This window comes from Anomaloglossus baeobatrachus, chromosome 5 (genome assembly GCF_048569485.1).
Source record: "Anomaloglossus baeobatrachus isolate aAnoBae1 chromosome 5, aAnoBae1.hap1, whole genome shotgun sequence".
NCBI classification, from domain to species: domain Eukaryota; kingdom Metazoa; phylum Chordata; class Amphibia; order Anura; family Aromobatidae; genus Anomaloglossus; species Anomaloglossus baeobatrachus.
The window spans coordinates 78,123,079-78,137,650 of NC_134357.1; the positions used below are offsets into that span (position 1 = coordinate 78,123,079).

General features: G+C 49.3%; 1 protein-coding gene across 1 annotated transcript in view; it reads left to right on the forward strand.

Annotated features, from left to right (window-relative positions):
• TAF5 (TATA-box binding protein associated factor 5) overlaps window positions 1-14,572 on the forward strand; it is a 73,675-nt gene that overhangs the window by 51,507 nt on the left and 7,596 nt on the right. The window contains exons 6-11 of the mRNA XM_075352320.1: window positions 2,786-2,921; window positions 3,022-3,142; window positions 3,500-3,629; window positions 3,719-3,883; window positions 6,091-6,268; window positions 6,470-6,647. Coding sequence (XP_075208435.1) covers window positions 2,786-2,921; window positions 3,022-3,142; window positions 3,500-3,629; window positions 3,719-3,883; window positions 6,091-6,268; window positions 6,470-6,647 — 908 coding nt within the window. The remainder of the gene's footprint in view (window positions 1-2,785; window positions 2,922-3,021; window positions 3,143-3,499; window positions 3,630-3,718; window positions 3,884-6,090; window positions 6,269-6,469; window positions 6,648-14,572) is intronic.

Sequence of the window (14,572 nt, forward strand, 5' to 3'; positions counted from 1 at the left end):
GCCCTTCGGCCTGGCGACAGCCCCACGGGTGTTCACCAAAGTCATGGCATCCGTCGTGGCGGTCCTACACTCTCAGGGCCACTCGGTGATCCCCCTACTTGGACAATCTCCTAATCAGGGCCCCTTCTCGGGTGGCGTGTCAACAAAGCCTTACCGTCGCTCTGGCGACTCTCCAGCAGTTCGGGTGGATCATCAACTTCCCGAAATCCAAGTTGACACCAACCCAATCACTGACTTACCTTGGGATGGAGTTTCACACACAGCCAGCGTTAGTCAAGCTACCGCGGGACAAACAGCTTTCTCTGCAGGCAGGGGTGCAATCACTTCTTCGGAGTCAATCACACTCCTTAAGGCGCCTCATGCACTTCCTGGGGAAGATGGTGGCAGCTATGGAGGCAGTGCCGTTTGCACAATTTCATCTACGGCCACTCCAATGGGATATTCTCCGGGACTCCGATAGAATCGTCCCTTCAGATCAATATTCTGGAGATAAGGGCAGTATATCTAGCCCTACTGGCTTTCCATCGGTGGCTGGAGGGCAGGCAGATCCGAATCCAGTCGGACAACGCCACTGCCGTCGCCTACATCAATCACCAAGGCGGCACTCGCAGTCGTCTGGCCTTCCAGGAAGTCCGGCGAATTCTGCAGTGGGTGGAAGACACAGGCTCCACCATCTCCGCAGTTCACATCCCGGGCGTAGAAAACTGGGAAGCAGATTTTCTCAGTCGTCAGGGCATGGACGCGGGGGAATGGTCTCTTCACCCAGACGTGTTTCGGGAGATCTGTCGCCGCTGGGGAGCGCCGGACGTCGATCTCATGGCGTCACGGCACAACAACAAGGTCCCGGCCTTCATGGCACGGTCTCAGGATCACAGAGCTCTGGCGGCGGACGCGTTAGTGCAGGATTGGTCGCAGTTCTGACTGCCGTATGTGTTTCCCCCTCTGGCAATGCTGCCCAGAGTACTACGCAAGATCAGGTTCGACTGCCGTCGCGCCATTCTCGTCGCTCCAGACTGGCCGAGGCGGTTGTGGTATCCGGATCTGTGGCATCTCACGGTGGGTCAACCGTGGGCACTTCCAGACCGCCCAGACTTGCTGTCACAAGGCCCGTTTTTCCATCTGAATTCTGTGGCCCTCAACCTGACTGTGTGGCCATTGAGTCCTGGCTCCTAGCGTCTTCAGGGTTATCTCAGGATGTCATTGCCACCATGAGACAGGCCAGGAAGCCAACGTCCGCCAAGATCTATTATAGGTCTTGGCAAATCTTCCTGTCCTGGTGCACTGCTAACGGTTTTTCTCCATGGCTGTTTGCCTTACCCACATTCCTTTCATTCCTTCAATCTGGAGTGGACAAGGGTTTGTCCCTCGGCTCTATCAAGGGCCAAGTGTCAGCGCTCTCCGTGTTTTTTCAAAAGCGTCTAGCCAGGCTTCCGCAGGTCCGCACGTTCCTGCAGGGGGTCTGCCACATAGTCCCACCTTACAAACGTCCGTTGGAACCTTGGGACCTTAACAGGGTCCTGACGGCTCTTCAGAAGCCGCCTTTTGAGCCACTGCGGGATGTCTCTCTCTCCCGTCTTTCGCAGAAGGTGGCCTTCCTAGTGGCAGTCACGTCTCTTCGGAGAGTGTCTGAGCTTGCAGCGCTGTCATGCAAAGCTCCCTTCCTGGTTTTTCACCAGGATAAGGTGGTTCTCCGTCCGGTCCCGGAATTTCTCCCTAAGGTGGTATCCCCTTTTCATCTAAATCAGGATATCTCCTTGCCTTCCTTTTGCCCTAATCCAATTCACCAGTGTGAAAAGGATTTGCACTCTTTGGATCTAGTGAGAGCACTCCGGTTCTACGTGTCTCGCACGGCGCCCCTGCGCCGTTCAGACGCGCTCTTTGTCCTTGTCGCTGGCCAGCGTAAGGGCTCTCAGGCCTCCAAGTCAACCTTGGCTCAGTGGATCAAGGAACCGATTCTCGAGGCCTACCGTTCTTCTGGGCTTCCACTTCCTTCAGGGTTGAGAGCCCATTCTACCAGAGCTGTAGGTGCGTCCTGGGCTTTGCGGCACCGGGCGACGGCTCAGCAGGTGTGTCAGGCAGCTACGTGGTCTAGTCTGCACACTTTCACGAAGCACTATCAAGTGCATACCTATGCGTCGGCTGACTCCAGTCTAGGTAGGCGAGTCCTTCAGGCGGCGGTTGCCCACCTGTAAGAGGGGGCCGTTTTCGGCTCCTTTTATTGAGGTATTCTTTTACCCACCCAGGGACTGCTCTTGGACGTCCCAATTGTCTGGGTCTCCCAATGGAGCGACAAAGAAAAAGGGAATTTTGCTTACTTACCGTAAATTCCTTTTCTTCTAGCTCCTATAGGGAGACCCAGCACCCGCCCCTGTGCCCTTCGGGCTGTTGTTCTTTTGTGTACACATGTTGTTCATGTTGCATTGTTCTTATGGTTCATAGTCTTCAGTTCTCCGAACATCCTTCGGATTGAATTTACCCTAGACCAATTTATAAGTTTTCTCCTTCCTGCTTTTGCACCAAAACTGAGGAGCCCGTGGTCCACGTGAGGGTGTATAGGCAGAGGGGAGGGGTTACACTTTTTAAAGTGTAATACTTTGTGTGGCCTCCAGAGGCAGAAGCTATACACCCAATTGTCTGGGTCTCCCAATAGGAGCTAGAAGAAAAGGAATTTACGGTAAATAAACAAAATTCCCTTTTTTATACCCTTATGTAATAATCCTGTGTTAAAGTTTTTGTTTATAAATTTTGATTGTCTATTTTCACTGATTCCCTTTTTTGTGTGCAGGATTCCTCTCCCAGAGTTGAAAGATTCTGACAAACTTGATAAAATTATGATCATGAAGGAAGCTGCGAAGCGCGTGCGACTTTGTCCTGACTCTTTACCCTCAATATGTTTCTACACATTTCTCAATGCTTATCAGGTATGTTGTAACTGTCTTTTCACCATTTAAATATATTTATTAAAAAAATTAATGAAAAAAATATTGTCCAAATATAAAACTATTCTTAATTTCCTTGCAGGGCCTGACTGCGGTGGATGTCACGGATGATTCCAGCATGATCGCAGGCGGCTTCTCAGATTCCACTGTGCGCGTCTGGAGTTTGACACCTAAGAAACTACGTGGTGTTAAAAGCACCGCGGGTAATAAGGACTTTCATATTACATCTATAGCGCCCAGGATTGTAGTATGTAACAAACAATGGAAGAGGATAACATTTGAGAATCTGACTCATCTGTCTCGTGCCTGCAGTACATTTTTAAAGGGGTTGCACTGTTATGACAAATGGAGTCCCCTAAGGACCATTCCCGCTCCCTTTTACTAATATAAAACCGCTACTTGGTGCATGTTTTTTTTTTTTTTTTTTTCTTTTTGTCGCCTTCCAACCCAAGTGGAAATTTATTTTGGTGAAGCACAATCTGTTGTCTTGAGTTGCTGATTATCCAAAGTAATTTAATTATTTTTTTTTTGTTTTGTTTTTTTTTTAACCTCCTACCAAGATCTCAACTTGATTGATAAGGAATCCGATGATGTCCTCGAGCGAATTATGGATGAGAGAACTTCCAGCGAGACGAAAATTTTATTTGGTCACAGTGGTCCTGTATACGCAACCAGCTTCAGCCCAGACCGGTGAGAGGAATAATATGATCGGCATGTAACCTGACGATGGCGCAGAGGTCATACGTGTCCATCTAAGTAACGCCACACTTCTCTTCTAGGAACTACTTGCTGTCCTGTTCAGAAGATGGCACTGTCCGGCTATGGAGCCTACAGACGTTCACCTGCTTGGTAGCATACAAAGGTCACAATTATCCTGTATGGGATGCGCAATTCTCCCCATTTGGTTATTACTTTGTTTCTGGAGGACATGATCGAGTCGCACGGTAAATAAAAATGGCCATTTTTTTTTTTTTTTCTTTTTTAAATTAAATTTAATATAAGTAATTGACCAGGTAAATCTGTATTATGGCTACTAAATAATTTAATTAGTTAAATGCCTCTCTGTACCACAAATTTTAATCTGTCATTGAAAATCTAGACCTATCAGCCATAACATTAAAGGGAACCACGAGCAGTTCTGGGTGTATACTGCTAATCCCTGCCTAACCGTCCCTGTATACACTAGCATAGATAGAGATCTATAGAAAAAGTATTTCTAAAGATCTTTTATTGTATGTTAATGAGCGCGGGTCTAGTCCCAAGGGCGTTTCCCCCTTAGCTAGTCGGCCCACATAGTACGCCCACAGGGGCATGCTTGCATGCTAACATACTAATGAATACGCAGTGACGCCGCACATACCTCACTGTTCATGACGGCCAGCAGAGGATGGATGCGCACTATCCGGAGAACCCGAGGCTTCCAATCATGCGCACTAAACTGATGCCAGGTGTAAGTTTCCTTCCACCCCTCCTCCCAGTGAGGTATAGTGCGCATGACCGGAAGTGCTGGGACACTGGATCATGCGCACTCCGCATCCATCCTTTGCTGGCCGCCATGAACAGTGACGTATACGCGGCGTCTCTGTGCATTTATTAGCATGTTAGTACGCCCACAGGGGCGTGCTAACTTGCTATGTGGGCCGACTAGCTAAGGGGTGAAATGCCCTTAGGACTAGTCCCCGCGCTCATTAGCATGTAATAAACTATCTTTAGAAATAACTTTTTCTAAACATCCCTTTTATCTATGCTAGTGTATACAGGGACGGTTAGGCAGGAATTAGCAATATGCACCCAGAACTGCTCGTGGTCTTGGCTGCATATTGCACCTGACAGGTTCCCTTTAAACCACCTTCCGGTAAAGCGAATAACGTTTCAGGTCTTGCACTGGTCACTGGGTGATGTCCATGGATCTTTTAGAGAAATACATAGCCCGTCTGCTACTACACTGCAGAGGCGCTACTGTAGCTAAAATGTCAGCGGGGTTACCTAATGCCCCTGCTACGATGGACAAAGGATGGAGAAACATCACAGAGCACATGGCGTGGAATTGGTCCTGGATTCCCTGATCTCATTTCGATCTTTATCATGTGTTGAAAAACGAGTTTGATCTACGAACCACACCTGATAACTGATAAAAGGTAAAGGGAATCTCCGCTGATCTGAGCTGCACAATCCGCTGACTGAATCAATCACATCAAGATTGCAGTCCGTGTATTTTTTCTGAAATGCCGGAGCATTGTAAGATCTGACCTGGGACCGTAGTCAGAGAGGAGACTGGTCCATAGACAAGACTATTTGATTTCTTTTGCAACACTGAAGCGTAAAAAAATGTACCGGTCAACAATCCTGCAGCCAGGCTCTGATTCATGCTGCTGTTATGTGCCTCAAAAAACAGCTGCCCGGTTCCCTTTGTAGGATCTCCTGCTATCATCTTGGTGGCAGAGCTCAAGTGACATGAATGACTTAAAAGCATCTGTCAGCAGGTTTTTACTACTCCATCCGAAAGCCGCATAATGTAGGGGCAGAGACCCTGATTCCAGCATTGTCACTTATTGAGCTGTTTGTTGTCATTTTGATAAAATCAATGTTTCCGCTGCTGCAGATCTAGCAGTTATTTGAATGTGGAGCTCTAAAAACCCCAATCATACTGCTGATTGACAGGTTTCTGCCCATATACAGTGTCCACAGAAAGCTGCCAATCAGTGGTGGGGCTGGGGTTATACAGAGCAAGTAGTCCTGTAATAATCTACTGCTGATTAATCAGTGATTTGATTTAAAGAAAAAAAAAATACACAAAGCAGCCCAGTAAGTGACAATATTGCTGGAATCTGGATCTCTGCCCCTACATTATGTTGCTCTTTAGATTAGGTGTCGAAAAACCTGATGACAGATTCCCTTTTAATTATGGGGATCTACACAATATAAGCTAGGTAGTTCTAATGTTCTGACTGATCATTGTATATTATGTGTAGGTTTATTCCATGCCTGGCTCAATTATATTTATTTAATTTTGTATTTATCCTGTAGTGCAAGAATTACCTGCAGAGATAAATATATATTATAATTTCTTCTTTATTACACACTTTTGTATATAACTTGTGACTGAATTATCTAATATCCGTAACTACTTTACGTTCATTGTCATTTCCAGCTTATGGGCCACTGACCACTATCAGCCACTTCGGATATTTGCTGGCCATCTGGCAGATGTGATAAGTACTCGATTCCATCCAAATGCGAACTACTTGGCCACTGGCTCTACAGACAGGACAGTCCGAATGTGGGATGTGCTTAATGGGAACTGTGTAAGGATCTTTACTGGACACAAGGTACAGTATACCACAGCAACATGTACGGCCGCCTCCATATTTTGTTCATTTTATTTACACTCAATTCCAATTGAAATGACCGAAAATAATGTAATTTTAATATTCTTGTGAAGATTATAAAGTGTTGTATGAGATGTGATCAATAATATTTCTCTGAAAACATTGCATGCTCACTGATAGGCAATTTGTATATTTCTGCAGGGACCTATTCACTCATTGACCTTTACTCCAAATGGAAAGTTTTTAGCCAGCGGGGGAACAGATGCCAGGGTCTTGCTTTGGGACATTGGCCATGGATTGATGGTTGGAGAGTTAAAGGGTCACACAAACACAATCTATGCACTTAAATTTAGTCGTGATGGAGAGATTTTAGCGTCAGGTATGTTTTCAGACTTTTTCATTAGTTCAATATTGCCAGATTATTTTATGCTTGAATTTCCTAAGACTATGTGCCCACGGGACTCTGTACCCGTGGATTTTGCCAAGGAAAACCTGCGGATTTATCTGGATTTTCTAGATAAATACACGGGTTTTAGCAAGTACACACTCCCCATGTTATCCTATGGGACATGGGGAGTGCTGTGTCCATGCTGCGGTATGTGCGGCTGTGGAATATGCTGCGGATGTCCCGCAGCCGCACGTCCATTATTCCTGCGGAAATACCTCCTCTCCACTATGGAGATAGAGGCCGGGACATCCGCAGATAAGTCGCACAAATGTCCGCAGGATTTCCGCAGATATTTTGTTGGAATCCTGCAGCTATGTATAACTGCGGATTCCGGGGAGCTGCTGCGGGAAACTGCGGATATATCTGCATGTACAATGTATAAGCCTTAGGGCTTATTTTGGATGAGCCTGTATACATTTAGCTTTTTGGTATGGAATGGTGCTTCATATGGAAAATGTCACAGCATGCAGCAGTGCACCTCAATAGTGGGCAGTGGATGAGCGCACAGCTAGTGATGATCACAACTTGCAGATGTGTTTTAGCAAACTGTGCTTTAGGGTATGTGAGGTTTTTTTTTGTGTGCAGTTTTGTCATTATACTGCATGCATATCCTTATGCCAGCAAAGTCCATGAGAATCTTGAAGTTTTGTGCACCTGTTGCTTTTTTTTTTTTTTCTTCCCATTTTCTTTGTCGCTCCATTGGGAGACCCAGACAATTGGGTGTATAGCTTCTGCCTCCGGAGGCCACACAAAGTATTACACTTAAAAGTGTAAAGCCCCTCCCCTTCTGCCTATACACCCCCCCGTGAGTCACGGGCTCCTCAGTTTTTATGCTTTGTGCGAAGGAGGCACACATGCACGCATAGCTCCACAATTTAGTCAGCAGCAGCTGCTGACTATTTCGGATGGAAGAAAAGTGGGCCCATATAGGGCCCCCAGCATGCTCCCTTCTCACCCCACTCTGGTCGGCGGTGCGGTTAAGGTTGAGGTACCCACTGCGGGTACATAGGCAGGAGCCAACATGCTGTTTTCCTTCCCCATCCCCTAGGGGCTCTGGGTGAAGTGGGATCCTAATCGGTCTCCAGACACTGGGACCGTGCTCCCTCCGCAGCCCCTGGGGAATCTGCTGGACAGGAGCTGGGTATCGTCAGGGACAAGGCCCTGCTACTGTGAGGTACTCTGTGTCCCCTTGGGGACAGCGCATGGAGCGCTTGTGTCATACACGCTGCAGCACTGCTGGGTGTGTTAGTGCGCCGGGACTACCGCGCTGACCGCGCTTGTTTGCCGGCCGCGCTTATAACTTTAGTCCCCGGCTTTTGCGGCCTAGTACCGCATATTCCCGCCCCCGGGCCTGTCAGTCAGGGGAAGGGAGGGACGCTGCACTGGACGTCAGCGCTGAGGGCTGGAGCATACTTTGTATCCTCCTTCCCCCTCACTGAGCACAGTGGGACACCAGATTCCCGCACTTTCTAGGGCACGCCCACGGCCCCCTCCTCCTCACAGAACGCTGGCAGCCATTCCTGTCAGCACTTCTGAAGCTAGAGAGGAGAGACAAACGGCTCTGGGAGATCCAGGCAGGGAATCTGGTGGTCACACAACCGCTTTGGGCGGTCGGTAAGCCGCACCTGTTTCTAGGTGCTGGCCCCCCTGGGTGCCGAAGTGTATATATATATAGGTTTATATGCTATACATTTACTCTGTACGGTCGCACTGGTTTTTGGCTCTATACCCTCCCAGATTGTACTCCGAGGAGACAACAGCATGTTGTCTGCAAATAGCAAGGGTGCCAAAGCACAGGCTTACTTTGCAACCTGTACCTCATGTGCGGCTATGCTACCTGCAGGTTCCACCTACCCTCATTGTGTGCAATGCTCGGCACCTATGGTACTTACTCAGCCGGAGCCTCAGCCACTAGTGGGACCCTCGGCCCAGGTAGAAACACCGGCTGCCACTGTCCAGGTGACAGGGACGGAGTTTGCAGTATTCGCTGACAAACTTTCTGAGACTATGGATAAATGGTCTGCTAAGATACTAGAAGCTTTGCAGTCCAGACCTGTAACACAGCCCCCGGGCACTGTTGAATCATTGACCCCAGGCCCCCCGCGGTTGGAGCAGCAAAGTGCTCCTGGGGTGACTCATAGGTCTCAAGGTGAGGTCTCTGACACGGACCGCAGTCCCAGACCACCTAAGCGGGGTCGCTGGGAGCTTCCCTCGACTTCATCACACTGCTCAGGGTCTCAGCAGGAGGACTCTCTAGAGGATGAAGCGGAGGGGGCAGATCAGGACTCTGATCCTGAAGCCGCTCTCAACCTAGATACACCAGAAGGGGACGCCATAGTGAACGACCTTATAGCGTCCATCAATCAGGTGTTGGATCTTTCTCCCCCAGCTCCTCCAATTGAGGAGTCAGCTTCTCAGCAGGAGAAATTCCGTTTTAGGTTTCCCAAGCGTACAATGAGTATGTTCCTGGATCACTCCGATTTCAGAGAGGCAGTCCAGAAACACCGAGCTTGTCCAGATAAGCGCTTTTCTAAGCGACTTAAGGACACACGTTATCCCTTTCCCCCTGACGTTGTCAAGGGTTGGGCTCAGTGTCCCAAGGTGGATCCTCCAGTCTCCAGACTGGCGGCTAGATCCATAGTTGCAGTGGAAGATGGGGCCTCACTCAAAGATGCCACTGACAGACAGATGGAGCTCTGGTTGAAATCCATCTATGAGGCTATCGGCGCGTCCTTTGCTCCGGCATTCGCAGCCGTATGGGCGCTCCAAGCTATCTCGGCTTGTCACTCGCAGATTAATGCAGTCACACGGGCCTCTGCTCCACAGGTGGCGTCATTAACCTCTCAGGCGTCGGCGTTTGCGTCATACGCCATTAATGCTGTCCTGGACTCTACGAGCCGTACGGCGGTAGCATCCGCCAATTCGGTGGCAGTCCGCAGGGCCATGTGGCTACGTGAATGGAAGGCAGACTCTGCCTCCAAAAAGTTCTTAACCGGGTTGCCATTTTCTGGCGACCGCCTGTTTGGTGAGCGATTTGGATGAAATCATTAAACAATCCAAGGGAAAGGACTCATCCTTACCCCAGTCCAAACCAAAAAGACCTCAACAACGGAAGGTACAATCGAGGTTTCGGTCCTTTCGGCCCGCGGGCAGGTCTCAATTCTCCTCGTCCAACAGGCCACAGAAGGGTCAGACGAACTCCGATTCATGGCGGTCTAAGTCACGTCCTAAAAAGACCGCCGGAGGAACCGCTCCCAAAGCGGCCTCCTCATGACTTTCGGCCTCTTCACGCCGCATCCTCGGTCAGTGGCAGGCTCTCCCGCTTTTGCGACGCCTGGTTGCCACAGGTACAAGACCGTTGGGTGAGAGACATTCTGTCTCACGGTTACAGGATAGAGCTCAGCTCTCGTCCTCCGACTCGTTTCTTCAGAACATCTCCGCCCCCCGAGCGAGCCGATGCTCTTCTTCAGGCGGTGTGCACTCTGAAGGCAGAAGGAGTGGTGATCCCTGTTCCTCTTCAGCAACAGGGTCACGGTTTTTACTCCAACTTGTTTGTGGTGCCAAAAAGGACGGATCTTTCCGTCCTGTTCTGGACCTAAAACTGCTCAACAAACACGTGAAAACCAGGCGGTTCCGGATGGAATCGCTCCGCTCCGTCATCGCCTCAATGTCCCAAGGAGATTTCCTAGCATCAATCGACATCAAAGATGCTTATCTCCACGTACCGATTGCACCAGAGCATCAGCGCTTCCTGCGTTTCGCCATCGGGGACGAACACCTTCAGTTCGTGGCACTGCCTTTCGGCCTGGCGACAGCACCACGGGTCTTCACCAAGGTCATGGCAGCAGTTGTAGCAGTCCTACACTCTCAGGGACACTCTGTGATCCCTTACTTAGACGATCTGCTTGTCAAAGCACCCTCCCGAGTGGCATGCCAACACAGCCTGGACATTGCTCTGGAGACTCTTCAGAGATTCGGGTGGATCATCAATTTCACAAAGTCAAATCTGACACCGGCCCAATCTCTGACATATCTTGGCATGGAGTTTCATACTCTTCCAGCGATAGTGAAGCTTCCGCTGGACAAACAGCGTTCACTACAGACAGGGGTGCAATCTCTCCTTCAAGGCCAGTCACACCCCTTGAGGCGCCTCATGCACTTCCTAGGGAAGATGGTGGCAGCAATGGAGGCAGTTCCTTTTGCGCAGTTTCATCTGCGTCCACTTCAATGGGACATTCTCCGCAAGTGGGACAGGAAGTCGACGTCCCTCGACAGGAACGTCTCCCTTTCTCAGGCAGCCAAAGCCTCTCTTCGGTGGTGGCTTCTTCCCACTTCATTGTCGAAGGGGAAATCCTTCCTACCACCATCCTGGGCGGTGGTCACGACGGACGCGAGCCTGTCAGGGTGGGGAGCAGTCTTTCTCCACCACAGGGCCCAGGGTACCTGGACTCAGCCAGAGTCCTCCCTGCAGATCAATGTTCTGGAGATAAGGGCAGTGTATCTTGCCCTAAAAGCGTTCCAGCCGTGGCTGGAAGGCAAACAGATCCGAATTCAGTCGGACAACTCCACAGCGGTGGCATACATCAACCACCAGGGCGGCACATGCAGTCGGCAAGCCTTCCAGGAAGTCCGGCGGATTCTGCTGTGGGCGGAAGCCACTGCATCCGCCATATCCGCAGTTCACATCCCGGGCGTAGAAAACTGGGAAGCAGACTTTCTCAGTCGCCAGGGCATGGACGCAGGGGAATGGTCCCTTCACCCGGACGTATTTCAAGAGATCTGTTGCCGCTGGGGGATGCCGGACGTCGACCTAATGGCGTCCCGGCACAACAACAAGGTCCCGGCATTCATGGCACGGTCTCAAGATCACAGAGCTCTGGCGGCAGACGCATTAGTTCAGGATTGGTCGCAGTTTCAACTGCCTTGTGTTTCCTCCTCTGGCACTGTTGCCCAGAGTGTTACGCAAGATCAGGTCAGACTGCCGCCGCGCCATCCTCGTCGCTCCAGACTGGCCGAGGAGGTCGTGGTACCCGGGTCTGTGGCATCTCACGGTGGGTCAACCGTGGGCACTACCAGACCGACCAGACTTGCTGTCTCAAGGGCCGTTTTTCCATCTGAATTCTGCGGCCCTCAACCTGACTGTGTGGCCATTGAGTCCTGGATCCTAGCATCTTCAGGGTTATCTCAAGAGGTCATTGCCACTATGAGACAGGCCAGGAAACCAACGTCCGCCAAGATCTACCACAGGACGTGGATAATATTCTTATCCTGGTGCGCTGATCAGGGTTTTACTCCCTGGCCATTTGCCTTGCCCACTTTTCTTTCCTTCCTTCAATCCGGATTGGAAAAGGGTTTGTCGCTCGGTTCTCTTAAGGGACAAGTCTCAGCGCTCTGTGTTTTTCCAGAAGCGCCTAGCCAGACTTCCAAAGGTGCGCACGTTCCTGCAGGGGGTTTGTCACATAGTTCCTCCTTACAAGCGTCCGTTAGAACCCTGGGATCTGAACAGGGTGCTGATGGCTCTTCAGAAACCACCTTTTGAGCCAATGAAGGATATTTCTCTTTCACGCCTTTCGCAGAAAGTGGTCTTCCTAGTAGCAGTCACATCACTTCGGAGAGTGTCTGAGCTAGCAGCGCTGTCATGCAAGGCTCCTTTCCTGGTGTTTCACCAGGACAAGGTGGTTCTGCGTCCGGTTCCGGAATTTCTCCCTAAGGTGGTATCCCCCTTTCATCTCAATCAGGATATCTCCTTACCTTCTCTTTGTCCACATCCAGTTCACCAATGTGAAAAGGATTTGCACTTGTTGGATCTGGTGAGAGCACTCAGACTCTCTACATTTCTCGTACGGCGCCCCTGCGCCGCTCGGATGCACTCTTTGTCCTTGTCGCTGGCCAGCGTAAAGGGTCACAGGCTTCCAAATCAACCCTGGCTCGGTGGATCAAGGAACCAATTCTCGAAGCCTACCGTTCTTCTGGGCTTCCGGTTCCCTCAGGGCTGAAGGCCCATTCTACCAGAGCCGTGGGTGCGTCCTGGGCTTTGCGGCACCAGGCTACGGCTCAGCAGGTGTGTCAGGCGGCTACCTGGTCGAGTCTGCACACTTTCACGAAACACTATCAGGTGCATACCTATGCTTCGGCAGATGCCAGCCTAGGTAGGCGAGTCTTTCAGGCGGCGGTTGCCCACCTGTAGGAAGGGGCCGTTTTACGGCTCTATTACGAGGTATTATTTTACCCACCCAGGGACTGCTTTTGGACGTCCCAATTTTCTGGGTCTCCCAATGGAGCGACAAAGAAGAAGGGAATTTTGTTTACTTACCGTAAATTCCTTTTCTTCTAGCTCCAATTGGGAGACCCAGCACCCGCCCCTGTTCCCTTCGGGCTGTTGTTCTTTGTGTACACATGTTGTTCATGTTGAATGGTTTTCAGTTTTCCGAACTTCCTTCGGATTGAATTACTTTAGACCAAATTATAAGTTTCCTCCTTCCTGCTTTTGCACCAAAACTGAGGAGCCCGTGACTCACGGGGGGGTGTATAGGCAGAAGGGGAGGGGCTTTACACTTTTAAGTGTAATACTTTGTGTGGCCTCCGGAGGCAGAAGCTATACACCCAATTGTCTGGGTCTCCCAATTGGAGCTAGAAGAAAAGGAATTTACGGTAAGTAAACAAAATTCCCTTCTTTAGATGTGGTGCAGAAATAAATCTGCAGTGGTTTTCCACCCCAGAATGCATAGAAAATACATGGAAAAAAACTCACCAAAAGTGTTTTATTTATTTATTTTTTTTGGTTTCCCTGCTAAGTGATGCAAAAATTTCTGGATCCAAATACTCGTGCACCTGCAGCTCTGGGTGCATATTACTCATATTACTAATCCCTGTCTAACTGTCCCTGTATACACTAGCATAGATAAAGAGATCTTTAGAAAAAGTGTTTCTAGAGATTCTATATTATATGCTAATGAGGCCAGGGACAAGACCCAAGGGCGTTTCTCCCCTTAGCTGGTCGGCTCATCATATAGCATGCTATCATGCTCCTGTGGGCGTACAAAAATGCTAATGATATGCTGCACATACCTCACTATTCATGGCAACTGATGGAGGATGGATGTGTACTTTGCATGATTTGCGGTCCTCAGCACTTCCGGTCATGCGCACTGTACCTCACTCAAGCTGGGAAGCTTATATCTGGCATCAGTTTAGTGCGCATGATCGGAAGCCTAGGGTACTCCGGATCATGTGCAGTGCGCATCTATCCTCTGCCGGCCGCCATGAACAGTGTGTGGTGTTGCTTCGTATTCATTAGCATGCCCCTGTGGGCGTGCTATGTGGGCTAACTAGCTAAGGTGAGAAACACTCTTGGGACTAGTCCCTGGCCTCATTAGCAGAAGATAAAAGATCCTTAAATACTTTTTCTAAAGATCTTTATCTATGTTACTAGATAGAGATGGTTAGGCAGAGATTAGCAATATACACGCAGAACTGCTTGTGCTTCTGGGTCCATATTGTACATGACAGGTTCCCTTTAATAAGCCTATGGTAGTTTTATTCTGCAGCAATATTGATGCTGTGTATCTGACGTCGAAGGTATTTATAGATAATGCAGACACTTTTGCAGGTTTTTCAGCCAGAAAGCCTGCAGCAAAATGAGTGGGATTATTAATGAAAATCTGTAGAAATTGAACGGTAAGGCTATGTGCACACGCTGCGTTTTTGGCCGCTAAAAATGCACAAAAACGCACCTGCGTCAAAAAACGCATGCATTTTTACCGCGATTTGGTGCGTTTTTAACTGTTTTTCCAATACATTGTATGGGGGGAAAATACAGAAAAACGCAGGAAAGAATTCACATGTCCATTTTTTTT